Source organism: Lissotriton helveticus, chromosome 12 (genome assembly GCF_964261635.1).
Source record: "Lissotriton helveticus chromosome 12, aLisHel1.1, whole genome shotgun sequence".
Classification (NCBI taxonomy): Eukaryota; Metazoa; Chordata; class Amphibia; order Caudata; family Salamandridae; genus Lissotriton; species Lissotriton helveticus.
The window spans coordinates 894,348,317-894,371,834 of NC_136073.1; the positions used below are offsets into that span (position 1 = coordinate 894,348,317).

The window sequence follows — 23,518 nt, forward strand, 5'->3', positions numbered from 1 at the left end:
TTAACTCACTGTAACCGATTCGTGATTTCAGAATGTGATCGGTAGCTTGAAATACTTGTTCTAGGGAACCTTGTTCTGGTGCTGAATGATGGAAAGTTGACTTGTGTTCTAGGCGTAAATGGCGATCTGGAAATCTAGATTTTCCTACATACGCTATTCTGGCGGGATTCTCGTCCTCTTCCTCTTCAGGATCAGAGTTACTTTCTTTCTCGCTTACTTGTGCTGCTTTACGTTGTTCGTGTATCTTTATTATTTCTTTACGGATTTTCTTGTACATACACTCCATAGCACTAATGGTATTGTGCTTACCCTCAGCTATATTATCACTCCACTTTGTCAGGGTTTTCATTTCGGCCTGATCTTTAGACGGGTAATCTTGTTCTCTTATTAGACAGTTAATTAAAAACTTTAATATCATACGCTGGATCTCAGCTTTCCTTTGAGACATGGCATCACTAATACTTTCTGGATCATCCCCTGTACGGATGAAACGATATATTCTGTCTAGATCTTCTTTCATATTGGGTAGGGTGACTAGATACTCGGTCACCCTCCTTACGCGTACTGAATATAAAACCATATTATTCTCGCCTGGGACTGGGTCATAGGCACATTCGCCAAGGGCTTGCCTGATTTCTGCAACAGACTTATTACTCTTGGGAGTACGCTGTGATGCTTGAGCATGTAATTCGAGTGCTGATAAACGCTTGCGTGGCGGCGGGGTTTGAGGAGGACCTCCTCCTGCGGCCCCTAGACTAGAATCGTCGACTGATATTCTTCGTGGTGGAGCGGGAAATTGAAATGCTGGCTGGAGCTGGGGTACCGTAGCAGGTACTGCATGGGGTGCCCCGGTGTCTGGAGGAGCAGGATGTGCCTGATTTACAGGGACTGGCGGAGCGCGAACAGGATCTGCATATTCAGGGACTGTGTCGTCCAGATAGGACGAAATAAAAATATCAGCTGCAGTCTGTTTGTGACGTAGCTTGGTCGGAACTAATGGTGGCGGGAAATTACTGGATGCCTCTGGGGTCGCTTTTGGCAAGCCCTCGGCAAGAAGAGGGTACATACCCTTAATAAGGGCATGCCTCTGTCTGTCTCTCTGTTCAGTTTTGACTTGTTCACCTATCTCGATTAATTCTTTTTCTTGGGCTCGCTCTAAGGCTTCTCTACTTAATTCTGACTTTCTGATTTCCTTTTCAGTTCTTTTATGAGCTTCTTTACGCCATAACTCGATGGCATCTTTCTGTGACTGTCTGGCTTTCTTTTTCCATAATGCTTCTTCTACTCGCATGATGCACTCAGCATCCCATGTACCCGATACGGGCCATCTATACTTTTCTTCTAACTGTTTGGTATACTCTACCCATAAATCTAGATACAATATGGCGCTTATGCCATGTTTCTGATACATAAAGTGACCTGGACTGTCCCTGGGCGGGACGGGAACTGCTGCTTCCAGCAGACCCTTTCTAGTTTTTAACTGACGTAACTTGGAAAATATGGGCATGACTGAACTGTAATCTAGACACAATACAATACACAATGAACACGATACTTATTCCCCATTCATACCACGACATTAAAATACATGAAAAACATTTAAAATAATCAGTTCGAACAGAATACTACCTGGAAATACTGAGAACAGAACACATAAATTTTCTCGAGAACAGAAACTGACTAGAACAGAAACTAGATGCACTGCTGAAACAGTACGAAACTTACCGGTCTCATAAAGAGACACGTCAGGACCCGCATCCACCGACGTGGACACTTCGTTTGTGGGACTGTGTACCACCAACCCACAGACCAGAGTCAATTAAATTGACCCTGTCTAGATACCACCCCAGTAACGGTACTCACCGGGCAGCAAGAACGGAAGGCCTCAGACTGGACTGGACTGCTACGACGACGGACGACGAACTTCGGACTTCGGACTTCAGTTACGGGCGGACCTCCGGATACCTCGGACCTTGGACTCTTGGCTTGGGCTCTGGTCGGGACTCGCCGCGTTCCTCCACCGTCTCGTCTGGATGCTGGACCGCCTCCTCCGTCTCCTCCGTGGGCCTGAGGGATACTTGAGCAGAAATATCTGCCACTGCGCAGAAGAGTTCCGTCACGACTGCAGAGGGTCAGGGGGTCGGCGTGGCTTCACCGACGCGTGGGGAAAGGGCAAGTCCCTGTTCGGGCGCCATTATGTGGTAAATAAATAAATAATACCCTATTTTTGACTAGATATATATCATAACAGATAGCTCAATAAATAAGAGTCAAGATTCGAGGTAGTAGGAGTTTTGCAGGTTTAATACAGCATAAGGACAGGACAACCTGCATAGTAATAAGATGACAGGATGACAGGGCCCAGCAGCTGCTGGGGCTCGACCTGGGATGAGCGCGCTGGCTTTTAATAACAATACATGAGCATATATACATAACGCAAACACATAGCATTACATTGCAGTAGGCGTAGCAGTGGGTGGAGCAGAAGGTGTGACGCGTAGCAGTCGCGAAAGATAAGGGTAAAAGTAGGTGTAACGGGGCGTATACACAGACATGTGATGCAAACGTAGCAGAATATGTCATGAATGGGGCGGAAACCATGGAGGGGGCTACCTAAGGAGCCGGGACCTCTAACCTGATGGTGCGCGCAAACTAGCAATGACGTATCACTAGGAGAAGCTGGGGGCTATGAACTCTGTGCTAGGAGCAGAGACTGAAGTCTGGAGGGTCGGAGCGACATGTACCTAAACAGTATCTAGTATCTGATGTTTAGAGAACATGTTGATATAAACTAGAAGTTAGGAGGGGAAAGGCTAACTTGATTCTAAGACTGGACCATGCATTATTCTACATGTAGTGCGTGATGAAGAATATTAAATGACCATTGAATACAGTATTTCTCTAACGTGGAGCCGGAAAGGCTAGACAATGACGGAAACTATTGATGCAGTTCAGTAGCTTAGGAATGCAGAGAAGGAGGACTGAACTGATAACTGGACTCATAACATATTCTTGGCAGACTCAGAGACTGAGCCAGGCTGGGCCGGGCACTGCGAGGCAGGAAGTAAGTGAAGGGTCGAGGATACAGGTGGGGGCTGTATCCCTCCTCAGCGAGGCTTCAGGAGACAGGAGCTGAATCTGGTGTCCGGGCCCTTTTGAGGCCTAGAAACGGGGACTTTATAATAGAATAACGTGCACACTGAGAAACGTGGCAACGTAGCTTTACATAGGCCTGATATTCGTAGTATTCACGAGGACTGGAAACTGGCATACTAGAGGTGGACACAACTGTAATTGCGTCATTAATCGGACATGGGGAATACATATGCATATTTGATCATGCACACATAACATATGATGGATGAGGCGTAGGGACACAGAACATGGCAAAATTTACTTTTCCACACCGTGGTGCCAGTTTCCCTGGTTTTTGTCCTCTCTCTCTCTTATCCTTGGTTTAGGATGGATCTTTAGATTCATGACTTCTGGTGGGAATCTGTGAGTGAAACAGTCACTCCCTGCAGGTGGCATCCTGAATTACATCGCTGACCCATGGGAATCTATTTCTAGATTAATGCGTGTGTTACATAAACATGGGAGCTGTTGGAGGTATTGAATTATTTGAGACAAATCTACCTTTTCAAGATTTGTCCCTATCAATTAGGGCCATTGTGAACATCTCACCACAAGTTGGAAAGTGGAAACCTCTTTTGGGAATGGGGATGACTGAGACTCATTTGCTGTTTTTTTAAGTGAAACCTGGAGATGTTGTTCACAGGGTTTTAAAATGATGTGCAGCTCTGGTGCTGTATTTGCGTCTTCTTGATGGAACAGACTTCACTTTTCAAAATAATTGGCTTCCCCAAAATTGTGCAGATCTTACAGAACGCGCCATACTGTATTTCATATCCTTTTTCAGGACGGTTGAGGGGGAATTGTGAATTTGCTGTAGAACAGTTATATTCTGTCTGTATAGGTACAGCTCTGTCTGTGAAAAGACTATCTGTTTCCCTAACATCTAGATTTAATTCTGGGTTTATCAGTTGAATTCAGCATTGACTTGCGTTTGATATGATATGATGAAAATATTTATACAGCGCACGTACACCAGCGGCTTCTTGGCGCTTCGGGACAGGCAAAGGCTAACTGCAGAACGGGGAGATCTTAATCAAATGCTTGAGAAAACAGCCACGTCTTCAAAGCTTTCCTAAATGACTGGTAAGAAGAGATGAGACGGAGGTCAAGTGGGAGGGAGTTCCAAAGGTGGGGGTCTTGCGACGCAAATCTTAAGCCCCCAAGCCTCTTCCGCTTGAAAGGGCATGAGGACAGCAAATTGAGGCCAGCCGAGCGAAGTGCTCGGGTAGGAATATATCGGTGGAAGAGAGAAGCAATGAAAGATGGGCCTTGGTCGCTAAGGGCTTGATGGGTTAAGCAGCGAACCTTAAAAAGGCTGCGCTGGACTACAGGAAGCCAATGTAGGTTTCTCAAAAGTGATTTCGCAGAACTTGTCCTGGGCTGTCGAAAAACCAGTCTAGCGGCTTGGTTTTGGACAAGTTGGCGTTGATGGGACTGGTAGAGAGGAATCCCAATGTACAGTGAGTTCGCGTAATCAATGCGGGAAACCACTAGACCCAGTGTGGCATGGACCGGAGCGTCATGGGTAAGGAATCTGCTAATCTTACGGATACGGCGTAGATGGAAGAAACATACCGATATCACAGATTTAATTTGGTGTTTCATAGACAGATCCTTACTGATGGTCACACCAAGGCTCTTGACCGAGCTCGCTGGGCAGGGAGCACAGCCCAGCGAGTGAGGCCAGAAGCCTGGATGCCATGGATTGGTCAAGGGGCCTGTGAGTACCAGCTCAGTCTTGTCTGGATTAAGCTTGAGCTGGTTGGCGCTCATCCAGCTGCTGATGAACCTCAATGTATTCTGGAAGTTCTCAATTGAGGCGGAGGTTTACCTCAACTGAGAAACCCTCCTTTAGATTCGGCAGATTGGCAGTGGCCCGATGATGTAGCCCTATTTCTCATATGGTGGTAGGGAGGTTAGTGCACTTCCTTAAGCAGCTTATTCTGGGATGAAAATTTGCAAAGTGACGACCAGGGAAATTTTTGTCATCGCGGGAACGGACAGGAGCAACTGTTCTGTGCATGTGGTGAGCATGCCCAGAGGTGCAAGGAATGCTCGGTTTGAGGCTTTGGGACCTGATCAGGATTTCCTCCTTGGGGGATATTTCTGGTGAAGTAGTTTCACGCTCCCCAATCGATGTTTGACCTTCATTTCAATCAGCTTGCCATTATCGACAAGTCATATGTGCTGTGGCTCCCTGTGGTTAGACTCAGGAAATCATACTGGATCAAAATCCGGAGTATTCTATAGGGAACTGGTAAGTCTGTGGTCTATAAGACACTCTTTGATAATCGCTTGACAACCTTTATTAGACAAATGGGATATGGATTTGGGAGCCATGGGAGAAGTTGTTTGGGAGGCAGCACTGATGCATCTGCTGAACTTGGCCACAGAGGCTAGTCTGCAGATAATTAAACTTAAAACATTGAGTCGCATATTACGGTATGATCAGGACTTGCAGTAAGGGTCAGACGGCTGACAGTGTATCACAGAAATGTCTACATAATTGGGTGAGAATACGGAATGAGAGAACAGATTTTACTGGGGAATTAACTCTTTGGTGTCCCACATAGCTGTCTGGACATAGCCAATAATGTTGACTTGCCAAGACTGGGCCACATTTCACGCTTTTTGTGTTTGATAGTGGTGAAACAGGATATTGCTTAAGAATGGGGGAACTCTGCACGCTCACCTAAGGCGCAATGCTTTGAGGGCATGGATTGGTGCAGAGCATCTTAGAAGGTTATTTACGAAAGTTGTGGAAGCCCTGAAAAGTTTACAAAGATCTGGGGACAGTTGCAGAGGAATGTTAACCCGTAGTCTGGTCATATATGCGTCTTACGGACCACTGTGATGGGTGTCTTCACTGCCACATTATTAACATATTTTAATTTTATTGATTCTGTTTGCAATAATGGGATTTTGAGCTGTGTTTGGAAGACTCTCGTTCTCCTTCCATAAATGCTCATCCACATGATGCGTTGTATGTTAAAATGTATATTACAATGTTAATGACAATATTAAATAAAAAGTTATGTTGGTTTCTGCAGCTCCTGCACTGAAGGGCATTTGCCATGCATTTGAATCCTCGCCATAGATTCTATTTTTTTAAATCATTAAATATACTGTTAGGACTGCAGCGGTTGCTTCTGTCTATAGGAAAAGTGCTGCTTGGCAATGACATTGTTCCAGTTCCAGTTCCACAAGCAACCCACATGGTTTGACATGAGACCATTTCACTGCAGTGGAATCAAAAAAAGAGTTTGTGGCAACTTGATTGTCCTGTTATAGTAAGCAGCTTGTTTTCAGGACCTTTTGGGTGTGTTGAATGTAAATGTAAATGTAAAATGTAAATGTACAGGAATTTATATAGCGCAAATCACCAAGCGGTTTCTAAGCGCTTGCTTAGGGAACCCGTCCTGGTATTCCCCTGTGAGATAACCCTGACAGGGTATCCGCAAGGTGAAAGCCAGGCATCCCGCCGCGAGGGGCCGTTGTGGAGATTAAGCAAGCTATTGCCCAGAGTCGCAGAGTGTGAACCCGTGAATTGAGTAGGCACCGGAGCGAGAATTGTCGAGTCCATGGACATTTTAGGACTCAAGACCCCGCCGAGCCGGGAATTGAACCCTGGTCCCGGGCTGACCTCTGCTTCCAGGTCTGCCTCCTCTAACCAGTGAGCCACACTTCTCCAGGTGTGAACACTAGAGGGTGAGAGATAGAGGGGGCTGTGTTGTTTCTCAGTTGACGTTCCTGTTTGTGTATGTAACCTGATAAACGTTGGGAGAAGAACTGTGGGATTCCCACTCATGACAAATTGTACCTGCTTCTTGTTACATTACAGCTATTACGTGGGGATGTGCGGGGACGGTGCCAACGACTGTGGGGTGAGTAACTTTTCTTTCCAGTCTTTCGTGTAAAATGAAGTTTCTGTTGTCATTCCTGTCACCTATTCCATAGTGCAGGGGTTGTTCTCAACAGACACTTGTGCACATTTAGTGCAGTAAGCATATCTAAGAATAGGCTTCAGAGGATCCTGACCGCCAGATTGTTCCCTCACTTTGCTATTTCTACAGCCTTGCATGTGTCTATTTTCAACTTCTTCTTTCGCCTTCACTCCTTTCTTCCAAGTTGTTAAAGACAGTTTGTACATCATTCCTGGTTTCATAGTCAGTCACTCACTGCTTCTCCGTCTTCAGGCCCTGAAGCGAGCCCATGCTGGTATCTCACTTTCCGAGCTGGAAGCATCTGTAGCATCGCCGTTCACCTCCAGAACCCCAAACATCTCCTGCGTGCCAGACCTCATTAGGTAAGTGGTCCTTCTACCATTCGTGTTCTGGAAATAAAATAATCAAACAGATGGAAAGGCTATTGAGTGTATTGTTTACACTGTATTTAAAACAACTTCTGGGTGTTCCAGCCTTAATGTTGGAGAATATATACGTCATGTTTAGAAATCTTAAAGGCACCATTGCTAGAGAGCTTTAGTTAGTAACGTGTTTTATCGATTAATACGACTTAACAGGGTTCTGCCCTCTTTCCATTTCTGTCAACCGCTGTCAACTTAAAGGACCTGAGAACGACAGCAAGTTACACTGAAGTAGGAGAGGGCCTCCCTTGTGCTGCCTTTCCTCATGGGTCTCCCTTACTTAATCCGGACCTATTCAGTGGCTTTAATCTTTGAAGCCTAACAACACCTCTACATTCACAGCTCCTGTACATTTACATCCTCGATGCCAGTCCCTCAAGACTGAGGAACTTGTCCAGATATGCAGGGTTTTTCTCAACCAGCTCATCTACCAGAAACTCAATTCTTGATGAATGAAACACGTAAAATATCTCAGAGTAGCCAAAATATCTCCCTCGAGCTTCCCTGCAGCGGTTCTCTAGCATGTAATCGTTCAGAGTTTCACGTGCTTAAAGTATTCTTCATCTGATTGAGAATCTTTGGAAAGGATGTTAACAGCAGTTTTAAAATGACTCCTATTCATCATATTACTCCTAAACCCCGTCCACCTCATTGTGTGAACTGCTGTATAAGTGTATTGTAGTTTTGCAGCGGGAATCTTTCTGGATTCACTATGCTGTGCATTATTCCGCGGTCTGGTGGTTGGGTCCGGAATCATAGTTTTTTCTTTGTTTTTTTTTTGTTTTTTTCGTAGCCCAGGTGGGCGTCGATGTCCCACCTTTTGATGTACTTCCTGTGACGTCGGCACGCTTCCTGCGGAATCTCCCACCCTTGGGCGCCTTCTTCAGGTTCTTTTTTCCGCGGTTGGGTCTGGATCGATCCCGAAGGGGCTCCAGACATTTTTGGAGAAAAAAGAAGCCAAAAGCAATTTTTTGGACGAGAAAGGATTGGAAAGACGACAAGAGACCACACCATCGAAGGGAACGACGAAGGAGAAGGAGAACTTAAAGAACTTCGACGTCCATCGGAGAATGCACGCTCAGGGGGCCCCCTGAACGCAAGAGATGGACAAAACAACATTCAAATTCTGCCGTAAATGCCACCACAAGTTCGCGCAGAAGGACCAGCACCCGGTTTGCAACCTCTGCCTACCGGTCGACCACGAGAGCAGGGACTGCAACGCCTGCTCCGTCTTCACGCCGAAAACTCTTCGAGTGAGAGCGAGGCAGAGGATAGCCAACGCCAACATGCAGGACAAGGGCCAGACACCATCCCTGCGAGATCTGGGGCTCTCATCAGACGAAGAGGATAACGTCGCCGGAGAAGACGACGGCTACACGGTCATAGAGACCGATAATAAGAAGACTCCTATAAAGGTAGGAGACTCTACGGCCCCTAAAGCCCTGAAAGACACTCGACAGTCTGACCCAGACTCTCGAAAAAACGAGGGCAAGTCCTCGAAAGCTCCGACGCCGAAAGCTGCACCCAGGCCCAGCGGATCCTCAAAGGAGGACTCCCAGGCGCCAAAAGCTGGAGAACAGCAAAAGACGTCGAAAAGCGTCCCCGAAAAGGAACGTTCGACGCCAAAAGAAAAGGACCCGAAGAGCACTTCGGCGCCGAAGCCCGCCTTGGCGCCGACCTATCAGCCGAACCATTCGACGCCGAACACGCCGCCTAAATGGAGAAGAAAAAGAGACGGCTCGAGGCCGAAATGGAGAACATCCTGCAGCAGAAAAAAGAATTCGACGCCAGGATGAAGGACTTCTTGATCCCAACGAAACCGAAGCCACAGGTTGTCGAGATAACCGAGGAGGAGGACTACGACGTCGAAGGACAGTCGGGAAGCCCGGAGGGGCTGAAAGATCCAGAAGAAGAAGCCTCCTACTACAAAGATGGGGGGGACGACGACCAGAGGACATTCCTCGGCTCTGCATCCTCGGAGACACAAGAAATAGAGTGGCAAGACATCGACACCGAGAGCCCAGAAGAGAGCGTGGGCACGTATCCTTCGAGGCCCTCGCCACCTGATGACATTGGGGTTTACAACACAGTCACCAGAAATGCAGCAACAGCTTTCGGGGTAAAACTCAACGAAAAACAGAAGGCAGATTTCCTTCTAGAGACACTGCTCCCAACACAAACTAGGAGCCAGTACCTGCCCATTTTTATTTATTTATTCAAAGTTTTATATAGCGCGAACAAGATCTTTACAGATATCCGAGCGCTTCACAGAGACAGGGGTAGGGGCAACAGGACTAAACAGAACTAGTGGGATCAGTATAATAGTCAGTAACATAATAGGATAGCAGTAATGTACAGAAAACATAACCTTATACAATCAGGTAACCAGTGATATAAGACGGCGCAAAGTCATTGATCCCGCTACAATAGAGTTCAGGAAAACTTTGGGTGTAGGGATGGCTTATACCATTATCTTAGGATAGGGAGAACAAGGGGTGGGGGTATCAAGAGGGTGGTTAACAAACTAAAGTGTACCCTATAGTGGTCGGTAGTAGGAGAGTAGCATAATAGTGTCGCAATCAAGTAAGAATATAATGCCAAGTGACAATCAGGTAATCAAAAATACAAAGCGATGCAAGGTCTCTGATCCAACACCCATAAAGTTCAGGTGAACTTGGCCATAAGGATGGTTTTCACCTCTTTCTTGAAGAATGCAGTGGAGGAGATAAGCCTGGGTTCGAGGCATGTGGGCTGCTAAATTCATATCTTGGCATTAGATCGCCGCCTAGTGTTGGGTCCGGATGATCGCACATTGTTGTCCTGGAAGAGTCTTCGAAGTATCCTGAGATAGGTGGCTCCTCCCCTGGACTACAGTGCGCATGGGCATCGGCTCCATCCCCAGATTGTTTTTTTCCGCCATTGGGTTCGGATGTGGTCTCGACGTCTTTCTGTCGAAACCGAGAAAAACTAACTTTTAGCGGCCAAAAGGCCTCGCTTTTTTTGCGTCGGTATTGTCTGCGCACGGTCTCGAGTCTTCCGTCTCTTGGAGCCGGAATAAGCGGAGTTTTCTTTCGCTCTTCGGACTTTGAGGCCTTCTCATCGCGACACGACTGCAAAACTTTTCTGAACATGGAGCGGAGCCCGTTTAAGTACTGCCCGCTCTGTGGGTCCAAGTACCCACACATCGATCTACACCCCGTCTGTAACAAATGCCTTTCGCCTGACCACGACGACGGCAAGTGCAAGGCCTGTGCACAGTTCCGGTCTAAGAAGACTCTCAAGCTTCGGCGCGCGGTGCGCATGGAAGCTAGACAAGCGGCCCCGGATCCGGAAAACATCTTCGGCGACCAAGAAGAAGAGGACCAGGGTCATCATCTTCAAATCTCCCCACCCGAGACGGAGGTCGAGGCGGATCCGGTAGACGACGACGGAGTCGTGGGTCAATGCCTTGAATACGTCGACGAGGTAGGAGACGACGAAGAGATTTATGGGGCCGCGGCAGATAGCTCAGGGGACGAGCTCTGCCCCGAAGGTTACGAGGATACCGACCGGGTCACGGGATCGCCTGTAGGCCTTACCCAAGACCCAGTGCCGCAAGCCACAGCCCCGCCTTCGGGCCCGGCCACGGACTTACTTGCTGAGCAGACTGTATCGAAACCGAAACCATCGGGATCGACTACATCTAAGATGGCCGACCCGAAAACGAAACCGAAACTTAAGGACTCGAGTGTCCCTAAGATGGCTGCCGTACCGGCGAAAACGACTGTACCCGCTACTCCATCGACTCCGTCGACCTCCGGTCCGCAGAAGTCGAAGAAGTCCGTCGATTCCGCTGCTGCAAAATCGAAATCGACGCCAGAGGAGGGGTCCTCTAAGAAAGATGGTCGGCACGGGTCAACAGCTGCGCCGCCGTCCAAGCACGCCAAAGCCAGCTCCACGGAGGCTACGCAGGCGCACGGATCGAAGACTGGCACGTCTGCGCACCGGTCCCAGGAATCAGGGTCGGTGACAGCGGGATCCGCGTCCAAAGCGCACAAGGCCCACAAAGACGTCGGATCCGAGGGAAAGGTCAAGACATCCTCGTCGGCGCCAAAACCCACTGTGAGTGAGGCGTCCCCCATCGCCGAATCACTACAGAGAATCAGGGAGAAGGCCTTTGCTGCGTCGGCTCCGATATCATCGCCGCAGGCGCAAAAGGACAATCCAGCAAAGCCTTCCAACAAACTTCTCTTTATTTTGCCGCCGAAAGAGGCGCCGAAAGCCTTTTCCACCAAATCGGCACCAAAGAAGACGGTTTCTTCAACGGCTGGCCCACTTCCACGTCGGGTACTCGAATCAGAGGATGATTCAGAGCATTTCATCGACGCTGACACAGGCAAATTGACCCTCTATAAGAGGAAAATCACTTCAGAAGCAGTGGACTCATATGTCATCCCACTGAAGAAAAAAAGGGTGCCCCTTGACGCTTCAGGACTCATGGAACCAATCCAGCCTCCTCCGAGACGGAGCCCCACTCCCTCACCAGAACACTCTGCGGGTGAGGGGTATGATGAGGACGAGCAATACAATTTCCCTATCAATGAACCAGATGCACAACCGGATTCATTTGATGACACTGGTGACCAGGGCACCCAAAGTGTGGGGCATGACCCGCAGCTTTTTAATGCACGTGCATCCCCAACAGAGGATTCAGCAGGGTTTCATGCACTAATTGAGAGGGCGGCAGCCAATCATGATGTGGACATGCATGCTGACCCGGTAGAGGAAGACTTCCTTTTCGACACATTTTCAGTCTCTGAAAGGACAGTAAAGACGCTGCCTATGCTTAAAGGAGTCCTCAAGCATGCTGGGGACATATTTAAGGAACCTACCAGAGCACGAGTGGTCAATCCACGTATTGAAAAGAAGTACAGACCTGCACCTGCAGACCCCGCATACATTCGGGGACAGTTGCCACTGGACTCTCTTGTGGTCGCCAATGCCAGGAAACGTGCCAACTCCCAGACGACGGGTGAAGCTCCTCCCCCGGATAAGGAGTCCAAAGTGCTAGAGGCAGGGGGCAAAGGAGTAGCTGCACAGGCCGCGAACTTTTGGCGCATTGCCAATACACAAGCACTCTTAGCACGTTACGATAGGGCGCATTACGACACCCTAGACCAGATTATACAACACCTGCCTCCACAGTTCCAAGAAGCCACCAAACTGCTTATTGAGGAAGGGAAGCTAATCTCAAACGCAGCCATCAAGTGTGCACTTGACGCCGCAGACACAGCTGCTAGAGCTATCAACACTAGCGTTATGCTGAGACGACAGGCGTGGCTCCGCATCTCGGGGTTTAAACCGGATATTCAGACAACCATTCTTAATCAGCCAGTCAATCCTGATAGTCTGTTTGGTCCAGATGTTGACACCACCCTAGAAAAAATAAAAAAAGACACAGAAACTGCTAAGTCCATGGGGGCCCTACAGTCACAACAGTTTCGTGGCAGCAATTTTCGTCGCTCAGGTGCACGTGGAGTCACCAGAGGACAAATGGGTCAACAATCTCAGTTCTCAAGAGGTGGAGCACAATCCTCGTTCACAAAACAGAACAAGGGAGGTTACAGAAATAACAGCAACAGAGGTCGCGGCAGAGGAAACAACAGCTCCCGCTCCTCTACCCCAAGCAAACAGTGACTCTCTGTCGCTGCCCCCCGACCACTTAACACCTGTCGGGGGGAGACTGCAGCAGTTCCTGCCCGTCTGGAGAAACATCACCACAGACAGGTGGGTGCGACAACTAGTCCAGTATGGTTATTGCCTAGAGTTGAAATCCACTCCACCCAACATCCCGCCAAGGCAAAGGCCTATGTCCGCAGAGCACTTGCACTTATTGCAGCAGGAAGTAGTGGTGATGCTGCAAAAAGGCGCAATCGAGCTCGTGCCGGTGGGAGAGGAAGGCAAAGGGGTATATTCCCTGTACTTCCTTATTCCAAAGAAGGACGGATCTCTCAGACCCATTCTAGATCTACGTCCCCTCAACCTGTACATACTATCAGAACACTTCCATATGCTTACACTGCAACAGATTCTTCCCTTGCTAAACCAAGGGGACTTCTTAGCAACCTTAGATCTCAAGGATGCTTATTTCCACATTCCACTACACCCGTCCCACAGGAAATACCTCAGGTTCACTATTCAAGGCAAGCATTACCAGTTCAAGGTCCTACCCTTCGGAGTCACCACAGCCCCAAGGGTGTTTACCAAGTGTCTGGCGACAGTAGCAGCGCACCTCAGGAGGCAGAACATCCATGTCTACCCCTACCTAGACGACTGGCTCGTTCAAGCCAAGTCGGAACAACAGTGCGCCGCGGACATGTCGACTACCATTCACCTCCTTCACAATCTAGGTTTCTCGCTGAACTACCCAAAGTCGCATCTACAGCCGGCACATGTCCGGCAGTTCCTAGGTGCGACGATCAATACCCTGACGGCCATGGCTCAGCCAAACCAAGTCAGGATAGACAGCATGCACTCTCTAATCCAAAAGTTCAGACCACAACACTCGCTTCCAGCGAGAGTGTTCATGCAGTTGATAGGCATGATGGCCTCCTGCATCTTCATAGTCCCTCACGCACGGTTACATATGCGCCCGCTCCAGGAGTGCTTAGCGAATCAGTGGACACAGGCTCAGGGGCAATTGACAGACCTAGTGTTGGTTACCAGTCGGGCATACGACTCTCTGCATTGGTGGACTCCACACAACCTTTGCAAGGGCCGACTGTTCCAAGAGCCAGTGCCGCAGATTATCCTGACAACGGACGCATCTCTCCAGGGATGGGGAGCTCATCTGCTCACTTACACAGTGCAGGGACTATGGACGACGCAGCAACAGAAGATGCACATCAACTATTTGGAACTGATGGCAATCTTCATGGCGATCAAGTCCTTCATTGTACATCTGTGCAACAAGGTAGTGTTAGTCCGGACGGACAACATGACTGCGATGTACTACATTCAAAAGCAGGGAGGCACCCACTCGCCACAGCTGTCTCATCTGGCTCAGAGCATGTGGAAGTGGGCCATTCAGAGGAACATTTTCCTCATGGCAGAACACCTCCCAGGAAAGGACAACCAGATGGCGGATCTGCTCAGCAGGTACAGCCATCAAATGCACGAGTGGGAGATACACACATCTGTCCTCCACCCGTACTTCCAGCAGTGGGGTCATCCGGAGATAGACCTGTTTGCCACAAAAGAAAACGCAAAATGCCAACACTTTGGCGCCAGGTTCCCTCACCCACAGTCGCAGGGGAATGCGATATGGATGAACTGGTCAGGCAAATTTGCGTACGCTTTTCCGCCAGCCCCTCTGATACCGCTGGTCGCAAGAAAGCTAAGGCAGCACGCGATGACTCTCATCCTAGTTGCTCCAACGTGGGCGCGCCAGGCTTGGTACACCACGTTCCTCGAACTCTCAGTGGTGCCGCATCAAAGACTGCGCCTCACGCCCAGTCTTTTGACGCAGAACCATGGAGAAATTCAGCATCCAGATCCGCAACAGCTCAACCTGGCGATCTGGCTCCTGAAGTCCTAGAGTTTGGATACCTTAACCTACCTCCAGAATGCATGAACATCATCAAGGAGGCAAGGAAGCTAACTACCAGGGCATGCTATGCTGCAAAATGGAAGCGTTTCGTCATTTACTGTACAGCCAATGACATCAACCCGCTAGATGCATCTATCCCTAACATCATTTGCTATCTGTTGCATCTTTACAAGTGCAATCTAGCGTACACTTCCATTCGGATACATCTATCCGCCATAGCGGCTTATCTTCAAAACAGGCAGCATCTCTCTGTCTTCAGAGTGCCTGCCATTAAAGCTTTCCTTGAAGGTCTGAAACGAGTCATTCCCCCCAGAACACCGCCAGCTCCGGTGTGGAACCTCAATGTGGTCCTCACCAGACTGATGGGACCACCATTTGAGCCACTGCACTCGTGTGAACTCCAGTTCCTAACGTGGAAAGTGGCTTTCCTAATTGCTATTACGTCACTGAGGCGTGTTAGTGAGCTACAAGCGCTCACAATCCAAGAGCCATTCATTCAGATTCATCCAAATAGGGTAGTGCTACGTACTAACCCCAAATTCCTTCCGAAGGTGGTGTCACAGTTTCATCTCAACCAAACTATTGACTTACCGGCATTCTTTCAAAACCCACAAACGGTGGCGGAAAGAATGCTCCATACCTTAGATGTACGGAGGGCGTTGATGTACTACATAGACAGGACACAACCCTTTAGAAAAACAAAACAACTTTTTGTTGCCTTCGCACCACAACACAAAGGCAACCCTATTTCCAAAGCAGGAATAGCCAGATGGATTGTTAAGTGCATCCAGATATGTTATCAAAAGGCCAAGCGCACTTTAACAATACCCCCAAGGGCGCACTCCACACGCAAAATGGGGGCATCCATGGCTTTCCTAGGGAACATCCCTTTAGAGGATATTTGCAGAGCAGCCACGTGGGTTACACCACATACCTTTACAAAACACTACTGTGTTGATGTGCATTCCAAGCAGCAAGCTGCTGTAGGACAGGCTGTTCTCAAAACACTTTTTCAGGTTTCTGCAGCTGGCACGGGCAACCGCCGCTGATGGAGGGACTGCTATGTATTCTATGCTAAGATATGAATTTAGCAGCCCACATGCCTCGAACTGAATATGCTACTTACCAGTATGCATCTGTTCTTGGCATGTAGGGCTGCTAACATTCATATCGCCCGCCCTCCTCCCCGGTGCCTGTCGCAGCTGCAGGTATACTATTGTATTTATTCATTAGCATGGACATCCTTTACACTTTTCACTCCATCTTCTGCCACAATGGCGAAAAACAATCTGGGGATGGAGCCGATGCCCATGCGCACTGTAGTCCAGGGGAGGAGCCATGTGCGATCATCCGGACCCAACACTAGGCGGCGATCTAATGCTAAGATATGAATGTTAGCAGCCCTACATCCCAAGAACAGATGCATACTGGTAAGTAGCATATTCATTTCAGGAGGGAGTGCATTCCAGATCCTGGGTGCCATTCCTGAGAAGGAGCGTTTGTATGTTTTTTCCTTCCGGAATCTACGAGGCTTCAGGAGTATACTTTTTGTGCTTCTGTTGGATCTCGAACCTCCTGATAAAGACAACTTTTGAGCGAGGTAGTTGGGTGCTTTGTGGTGCACGGCCGAGTTTGTCATAACGGCAATTTTTAGCTGTATTCTGGCTTCAAAAGGCAGCCATTTCAGAGATTTTAAGTCTGGGGATATATGCGAGTGTTTTCTTGAGCCAGTAATGAGTCTCGCGGCAGCGTTCAGGGAGGCTCTTAGGGGTGCCGTTGTGGATAGCGGGAGACCGCTGAGGGCCACAATTCCATAGTCTATGCGCGGGATGACTAAAGCTTGTACAGCAGTTTGGAAGTCCTTGGCTGGGAGGAAGGGTTTAAGTTTCCTCAGTGTGTTGATTTGGAAATTAGCTCCTTTTGTTGCTTTGCTAACGTGCTGTTGCATGTTGAAAGCGTCAAGGCACAGGGGAAAGAGGCTTTCAAGGAACCTGCAACCTGCAAAGCCGTCACACCCAGGACGGAGAAAAAGTACAAGCATTCCCCGAAGGACCCCCACCCTACATTCAGGGATCGGTCACGGTGGATTCCATCATCGCAGCCACGGCAAGGAAGAGGGCTAATGTGCCAACAACTTCAGGGCCACCCCTAGACAAGGAAAGCAAGAAGGATGGACCTGGCTGGGAGAAGGATCAAACGGAATGCCGCAATGCACTGGCGCATGGCAAATTCCAATGCACTGCTGAACAGGCACCAGTACCAGTTCTTGGACGAACTGGGCCAGTTACTCAAACACCTTCCTCAGGAACACCAGCAAAGGGCTGCGCACCTCGTGGAGGAGGGGAAGAATGTGGCAAATTCTTGCCTCAATACTGCCTTGGACGGGGCGTACACGTGCAGCAGACTCATGATGATGGGCATCACAGAATGAAGGCAAGCCTGGCTCAGGATTTCAGGCTTCAAGCCGGAGGTGCAACACAGCATCCTGAACACCCCGTTCAACGGAGAGACACTGTTCAGGGCTCCAGTGGATGAGAAGCTCACCCAACTGAAGAAAGATAACGAGACTGCAAGATCCATGGGGGCATTGCTCTTCAGAGGATCAAAGAGGGGCACCCCGTCATGAAGACCTAACGGGATGGGAGGGAACCAGCCAGGAACATCGCACCAGGCGTTCCAGCAGTCCCACCAGGTCGACACCCAGACACAGCAAGGGCAACAAAAGCAATCCTGGCAGTACCAACAAAGAGGCCAGTCCTTTCGCGGGAGAGGGAATGGACGTGGACAAAATAGAAGAGGGGGACAACAACCCACTTCTAAGTGACTTGGTCACGCTGCATGTGCCCACCCATGCAAAAACTCTCAGGGTGGAGCACGGATACAACAACAAGGAGTTACGTGAGCTAAACATCGGCGGACATGTAACACCAGTGGGAGGAAGACTAAACCTTTTCTTCCAGGAGTGGAAGAAAATAACCACAGACAAATGGGTACTCAAATTCATACAGCACGGATACTGCATAGAGTTGGAAAGGAGACCGCCAAACAGAAAACCGAAGAGAAGGGAGCTAGCAAAGAAAGAGCTAGAGCTACTTCAAGAGGAAGCAAAAGAACTCCTGAAAAGCAGGCCATCGAACCAGTACCTTACAGAGAAAGGAACAGGGGAGTGTACTTAACCTACTTCCTAGTACCAAAAGTGGACGAGACAATGAGACCCATCCTGGACCTAAGTTTCTTAAACCAATTCATAAGAACACAAAAATTCAAGATGACATCCTTACAGGAGGTAGTTCCTCAATTACAAGGCGGAGACTGAATGGTCACCATAGACCTCAAGGATGCCTACCTGCACATCCCAATGAACAGGGGGCACAAGCATCTGCTCAGATTTGTGATCAGCAAAGACCACTACCAGTTCACAAGCCTGGCGTTCGGACTAAAATCGGCACCAAGGGTCTTCTCAAAGTGCCTTGCAACAGTCGCAGCACACCTAAGAAGGGAAGGTATACACGTATACCCTTACCTAGACGACTGGCTAATAAAAGCAAGTTCATACAAGGCCTGCAAGCAGCACGCACAGAGAGTGACAAGCACACTGATGGCCCTAGGATTCTCCACCCACTGAGGGAAATCCTCAATGAGACTAGCACAGGTAAACATTTAAAATCTTCCTGGGAGCACAGATCAACACCTTACAAAACAAGGTGTTCCCCAGCAAGAAGAGAACGCTAGCACTGCTGAAGGAGACGCGACTACCAGAAGGGGTGAGCTCTGACAGTGAGGATGGCGAGCAAAGTCATGGGCATGATGGCGTCATGCATACACCTAGTGCCAAATGTACGGCTACACATGAGACCTTTCCAGGAATGGCTACAGGAACAATGGTCACAAGCTACAGGTCGTTGGGAGGATCTAGTGGTTGTAACGCATGCAGTGCAAGAAGAGATAGCATGGTGGAACATGGGGAACATAAGAAAGGGCCACTGACACCACCAACGCCAATGGTGACCATCACCACAGACGCATCCCAGAATGGATGGGGCGCTCACATGGAGAAACTCAGAGTGAGGGGTCTGTGGACACCAGCAGATGCGGTCGGACACATCAACTACCGGGAATTAAAGACCGTTTTCCTCGCAATAAAGGCTTTCCAGATGAAACTGTACAACCAGAGAGTGTTGATCCAGACAGACAACACAACAGCGATGTTCTACATCAATAAGCAGGGAGGGACACAATCAGCCCCGCTTTCAAAACTTGCGCAAGAAATATGGAGATGGGCCATCCCACTCAAGATAGACCTGCTAGCCATACATCTACCAGGGAAAGACAATGTAAAAGCAGACTGGCTCAGCAGACAGACATCGGCATCCCACGAGTTGGAGCTCAATGCACTGGAAACAAAGAAGCTGTTCGACAAGTGGGGAACACCGTCAATAGACCTGTTTGCAACACGCCAAAATGCAAAATGCAGAAACTTCGCATCCAGGCAACCAGGGGAAGGGTCCCTGGGGAATGCCCTATGGATAAGCTGGTCGAAGACATTTGCTTACGCTTTCCCCCGATACCTCTGATACACAAGGTACTCAACAAGTGCAGAACCAGCAACATGACTCTGATACTGGTCGCACCACAGTGGGCCAGGCAGACATGGTACTCACAGATAATGGAGATGACAGAGTGCACCCCACAGATTCGGGAGAAGGAAAGACCTACTCTCCATGCAAAACGAAGAGGTGCTGCACCCAGAGCCAGAGAGCCTCAGCCTAGTAGCATGGCTCCTGAGGACATAGAGTTTGCACATCTGAAATTACCGGAAAGCACCCTGAGGGTACTACGGGAAGCAAGAAGACCCAGCACACGGAAGTGCTATGTGTCAAAGTGGAAGAGATTCACACTGTGGTGCAGGAAGGAAAAGCTGCACAAAAAGATGCAGAAGGACTCAACAGTGCTTAAATACCTCATGCACCTGCTCGACAAAAAACTGAGCTCATCCTCACTAAGAGTACACCTAGCAGCGATAGTCGCTTACACAAGAGGAGAAACAGACAAGAGCTTCTTTACATCACAGATAGTAAAGAGATTCCTGGAAGGAGCAAAAAAGATCGCACCACCAAAGAGGGTGCCGCCACCGGCATGGAACCTTAATTTAGTCCTAACGGAAGTAATGAAAGCACCTTTTGAACCGATTCATAAGGCCTCCCTACAAATGCTGACTATGAAAACAGCCTTCTTGGTGGCAATCACCTCACTGCGCAGAGTGAGTGAACTACAGGCGCTAACGCTACAAGAACCCTACATCCAGATACACAATGATAGGGTGGTGATGAGAACGGACCCACACTTCATGCCAAAGGTGGTGTCAAGGTTCCATATGAACCAGATGGTACAAATACCAAGTTTCTTCCGGAAACCAGCCACAAGCGCTGAACGGGCTCTGCACACCCTAGACGCCAGAAGGGCAGTCATGCACTACATTGAAAGAACAAAAGGACACAGGAAAACAAAGCAGTTCTTTGTGTCCTTCGCAGACAGTTTCTTGGGAAAACCAGTAACTAAAGGAACGATTGCACGATGGATCGATCAAACAATACAGTTCTGCCACAAAACAAGCAGGACAGGAACTAGCAGAGGGGACATGTGCCCACTGTACCAGGAAGAAAGGAGCTACGATCGCCTTCCTAGCTAACACACCAATTCAGGACATATGCCTGGCGGCAACATGGGCTTCAGTGCACACGTTCACGAAGCACTACTGTGTGGATATACAAATGACAACAACCAACGTTCATCTTCCACCCAGCCGCCACAAACATAATAAACCGCTACAAAGTCTATGCACAGCATAGTGAATCCAGAAAGATTCACGCTGCAAAACGAATAGTTTCTTACCTGTCGGTGTAGTTTTGCAGCTTGAAGATCTTTCTGGATTCACTAGCGAACCCACCCGCCTCCGCCAGAAAGATGAGGCTGGAAAAGAGGGGTTTAAAAACAAAGACAATACTGAAACAGACGCCTTAAAGGTTAAAGCGGTGAATCACTTACTTGATCATTGCCATGGATTTGGCAACAGAACACAAATCGAGAAAACACAAGGGTGGGAGCTTCCGCAGGAAGCGTGCCGACGTCACAGGAAGTACACCAAAAGGTGGGATGTCGACGCCCACCTGGGCTACGGAAAAAAAAAAAAAAAGACTACGATTCCGGACCCAACCACCAGACCGCGGAATAATGCACAGCATAGTGAATCCAGAAAGATCTTCAAGCTGCAAAACTACACCGACAGGTAAGAAACTATTCGTTTTTGTGCCTCGTTGTTGCAGGTCGGTAGTTTCTCAGTAGTTGTCCACCTAGCTTGACTAAACTGGGTCCTTTCTCAAAGAACAGGGTGGCGGCGTTCAATATTGTGGATTCATGAGCTGTGCCACGTTTTAGTAATGCATTTACAAATGAGGAAATAGTAGGGAGCAATATTGTGAGACTGCCAGACATTAAAATGTTTCTATCCCTCCTATGCTTTTTCTGACCTTTGGGGTAAACCATCTTCCTGGGCTCATTGTTGGTGTCGGATGAAGAGGTTTCTAGTAAATCTCAATCCGTGGAATTAACAAATGCACTGTCTTCCTTCTCTTGCAGAGAGGGGCGGGCAGCCCTGGTCACCTCTTTTTGTGTATTTAAGTTCATGGCACTCTACAGCATCATCCAGTACCTCAGTGTTCTCCACCTCTATTCCGTAAGTACAGCTCTGTCTTTAAAGCAGAGTCATATACGCTCATAGAGTAATTGTTTCGGGATGTCCGTGTCAGGAATAACAATCTGCCTGAAACCAGGACTTAGTAGGAGACTCCTAATGGGGTCATGATTATAGGATTGGCACCGCAGCCTTTCCTTTCAATGATGCAGTGGACTGAATGTGAATCCGGTTGGTTCCTGTACAGCTCTGTTGTGTACTGGAATTGTGTACACAATTTATGAACTTATTCTAATTTCTACGTTCTCAAAAAATGTCTTGAACAATGTTGTGATTTTGTGTGCAGCAACTGGTCGATGAAAATCCTAGAACCAAATTCAAAGAGTGCTTAGACTCAAAGTGAGGTGGTACCATGCAGAGGTAGAAGTGCACTTTACAAGTAATTATAACTATTCATAAAGCTGTTCTCACTAGTTGTTTTGAAAAAATGCATTGAGCATTGTGGCATTGTTTTTGCTTTGCGTAGTGCTGTACTATCTGATTGTCGTTGAGAATTGTGAGGGGGTTTTAATATTCACCAAGCTACGCTCACTACGCTTTCAAAAGTGCTGCACAGAGCACTGTTGATGTGGTGTTCTTGAAGCTACACCCGCTGTGTTCTGAAGAGATGCCATAAACACTTTGCAGTTGTTTTTCCTTTGCACCAAGCTCCTCTCTGGAAGCGTGTAGTGAGCACTCTTTTAGTATACCCACGGTACCTTCTGAAAGAGCCTGGAGCATCATGGGAGCTTGTGCACTATGTATGAAGCTGTACTAGATGGACAGTTTGGCAAATTGCATTAAACATTTTGGGATTGTTTCTGCTATTCGTTGAGCTGCACTAGCCGAAGCCTCTGGAAAGATTTGTTGGGCTTTGTGTGACTGAGTGTAGCATTCATAGTTACGTCATTGTTTAGTGTACTATTCATATTGGTGTACTTGTGAATGTTGCACTGTGAATGTACTGTATAAAGTTACACCCTTTGCACACTCTGGAAACATGTAGGGGGGCTTTTGTACTGTTTAAAATTGTTAAAGCTTCTCTCTGCAAGTTTGCAGGGCTAGGAAGATAATTCTATGAAGTTGCACCCTTTGCACACTCTGGAAATGTAGGGAGCAGTCTGGAACTGTTAGAAACAGTGAAAGGTTCTCTCTGCCCGCTGGATTTTGCTGTGGTAGGAGGTTGTTTATTCTCTGTTTGGTCAGCACGTTCCGAAGGTGTGTCTGAAGGGCACGTGCATTGAATGCTGAGAAGCCACTAGACTATTGTGACCAATAGGAAGTCCCTGAACAGCAACTAGAAACATTTAGATTCAAGTAGTGCTATTGAGCTGGCTGATGAGAACATTGTGGAGATGGGGAAATGCAGGGAGTTGTGATAGACCAGAGAGAGCCATATAATGCCATCCAGTCAGGGAAAGCATTTTGAAGCCATTAGAGACATTGACTGTTCATTGGGAACATAGAAAGGGCAGAGGAGACATTGAATAATAATGAAGAGTGCTTGGGAGGTACCTTCTGTAGTGCCCTCTGGAGGCGGCATCTGCCCAGATGCCCGCTGGACTCTCTGGAGTCAGGATCTGTTTGGACGGTGCTGCAGAACAGTCTAGAGGCTTGAGTGGCGTTTATTCTTGGGAGCCAAGAGTGGCACTGAATGCTCATTAAGGGAGCTCACGGGCGAGCAGCTGAACTCCGTCTT

At 48.3% G+C, this 23,518-nt stretch overlaps 1 protein-coding gene across 1 annotated transcript in view; it reads left to right on the forward strand.

Annotated features, from left to right (window-relative positions):
* LOC144798760 (polyamine-transporting ATPase 13A3-like) overlaps positions 1 to 23,518 on the forward strand; it is a 376,171-nt gene that overhangs the window by 292,295 nt on the left and 60,358 nt on the right. The window contains exons 24-26 of the mRNA XM_078669780.1: positions 6,977 to 7,019; positions 7,332 to 7,441; positions 21,726 to 21,822. Of these exons, the coding sequence (XP_078525906.1) occupies positions 6,977 to 7,019; positions 7,332 to 7,441; positions 21,726 to 21,822 (250 nt within the window). The remainder of the gene's footprint in view (positions 1 to 6,976; positions 7,020 to 7,331; positions 7,442 to 21,725; positions 21,823 to 23,518) is intronic.